Source organism: Pediculus humanus, genomic scaffold (genome assembly GCF_000006295.1).
Source record: "Pediculus humanus corporis 1103172107503 genomic scaffold, whole genome shotgun sequence".
Taxonomy (NCBI): domain Eukaryota; kingdom Metazoa; phylum Arthropoda; class Insecta; order Psocodea; family Pediculidae; genus Pediculus; species Pediculus humanus.
Window position 1 is genome coordinate 1 of NW_002987119.1, and position 1,553 is coordinate 1,553.

General features: G+C 27.9%; 1 protein-coding gene across 1 annotated transcript; it reads left to right on the top strand.

Moving 5' to 3' along the window:
* Positions 1–63: 63 nt before the first annotated feature.
* On the top strand, positions 64–686 carry Phum_PHUM158870 (Regulator of G-protein signaling, putative; the record flags this gene model as incomplete). Its single annotated transcript, XM_002424844.1, has 3 exons — positions 64–119; positions 212–378; positions 456–686. Coding segments are annotated over 3 exons (454 nt in total), but the record flags the coding sequence as incomplete, so codon positions are not given.
* Positions 687–1,553: the final 867 nt, after the last annotated feature.

The window sequence follows — 1,553 nt, forward strand, 5'->3', positions numbered from 1 at the left end:
GTTTATGTGTTGTTTTTTAAACAATTAAAATTTTAAACAATTGTTCGGTTTGTTTTTGTACAGGTTGGAAGAAATTCGAAGTTGGGGGACATCATTTGATAAGTTGATGAAGAGTGCAGGTAAAGTTTTTTTTTAATAACTTTTCATGTCATTGATAACAGAGATGATGATGATGATGATAATGATGATAAATTATATTTAAATCGAATAGCCGGTCGTAATGTATTTCGAGATTTCTTGCGGTGCGAATACAGTGAAGAAAACATATTATTTTGGTTGGCCTGCGAAGAGCTTAAAAAAGCGTCCAATTCCGAGGAAGTCGAGGAAAAAGCACGTGTTATCTATGAAGAATACATTTCCATACTATCACCAAAAGAGGTAATAACATCAAATTAATTATTATTATTATCATTGCCCGACTCTTGTAAAAAAATATTGAATTCGGTGGATTTTAGGTGAGTTTGGACGCGAGAGTTCGGGAGCAAGTTAATAAAAGCATGGTTGCTCCGACTCCCCACATATTCGACGAGGCACAACTTCAAATTTACACTCTCATGCACAGAGATTCGTATCCGAGATTTGTAAATTCTTCAATGTACAAGGAACAAGCACAGTTAACGAACGGAAACGAACAATGTGGGACGGGGACGGGAAATGTGGGAGGAAAAGACAACAGTGCGTGTTGAGCCAACAGTGATTTATTAATTAGATACTCATTATTATTATTATTAGTGACATATTATTATTATCGTTATTATTTTTTTTTTAAGGGTAAGGTATACCCTCTCCTCCCCCCGCAAAAAAAACCGTGTAAATTCCCGCCCCCCCGTTAAATTCGTTGACAAAAAAAAACGAAAACATTCAAAGCCATTTGTAGGCTTTTTACATAAAACAAAAAAATATCGATTCGCGATTAATCGGTGAAATAAAATTAACAATTATTATTATTATTAATAAAGGCCTAAAATTTTAAAAGTGTTTTTTATCACACCGAAAATATAATAATAATAATAAATAAGTGTGTAAAATAAAAATCAAAAAAAATTTTTAGAAAAAAGACTAAAAAAAAAAAACAATCGAAATAAATCTAGTCCATGTTTATAATGTGCAATATTAATATATATATAAATAAAATCAATTATTCGGGAACAAATTATTAAAAAAAATAAATGATTTATGTACCCCACTGAGTACATAATACATAATATACATACATATATATATATATAAATACGCATGCATTTATAACATGTACGTGTGGTGTGTGCGTGTACGTACTTGATTGCGTGAATGGATGACATAAGTGAAAATAACTTTAATAATATATACATACATAAATAAATTAATAAAGCATATATGTACATATGCATTTATTATTTATATGCGCTAAGAAAAATAAATTTAAATAAAGTTAAAGTAGAAATAAAATAAAAAAAAGAAGCTTTTTCTTAATTGTTTATATTAACAATTTATTATTATTATTATTATTTATTTATTTTTTAATTTAATTTTTGTAGCTTTAATATTATTATTATTATTGTTAATAATAATAA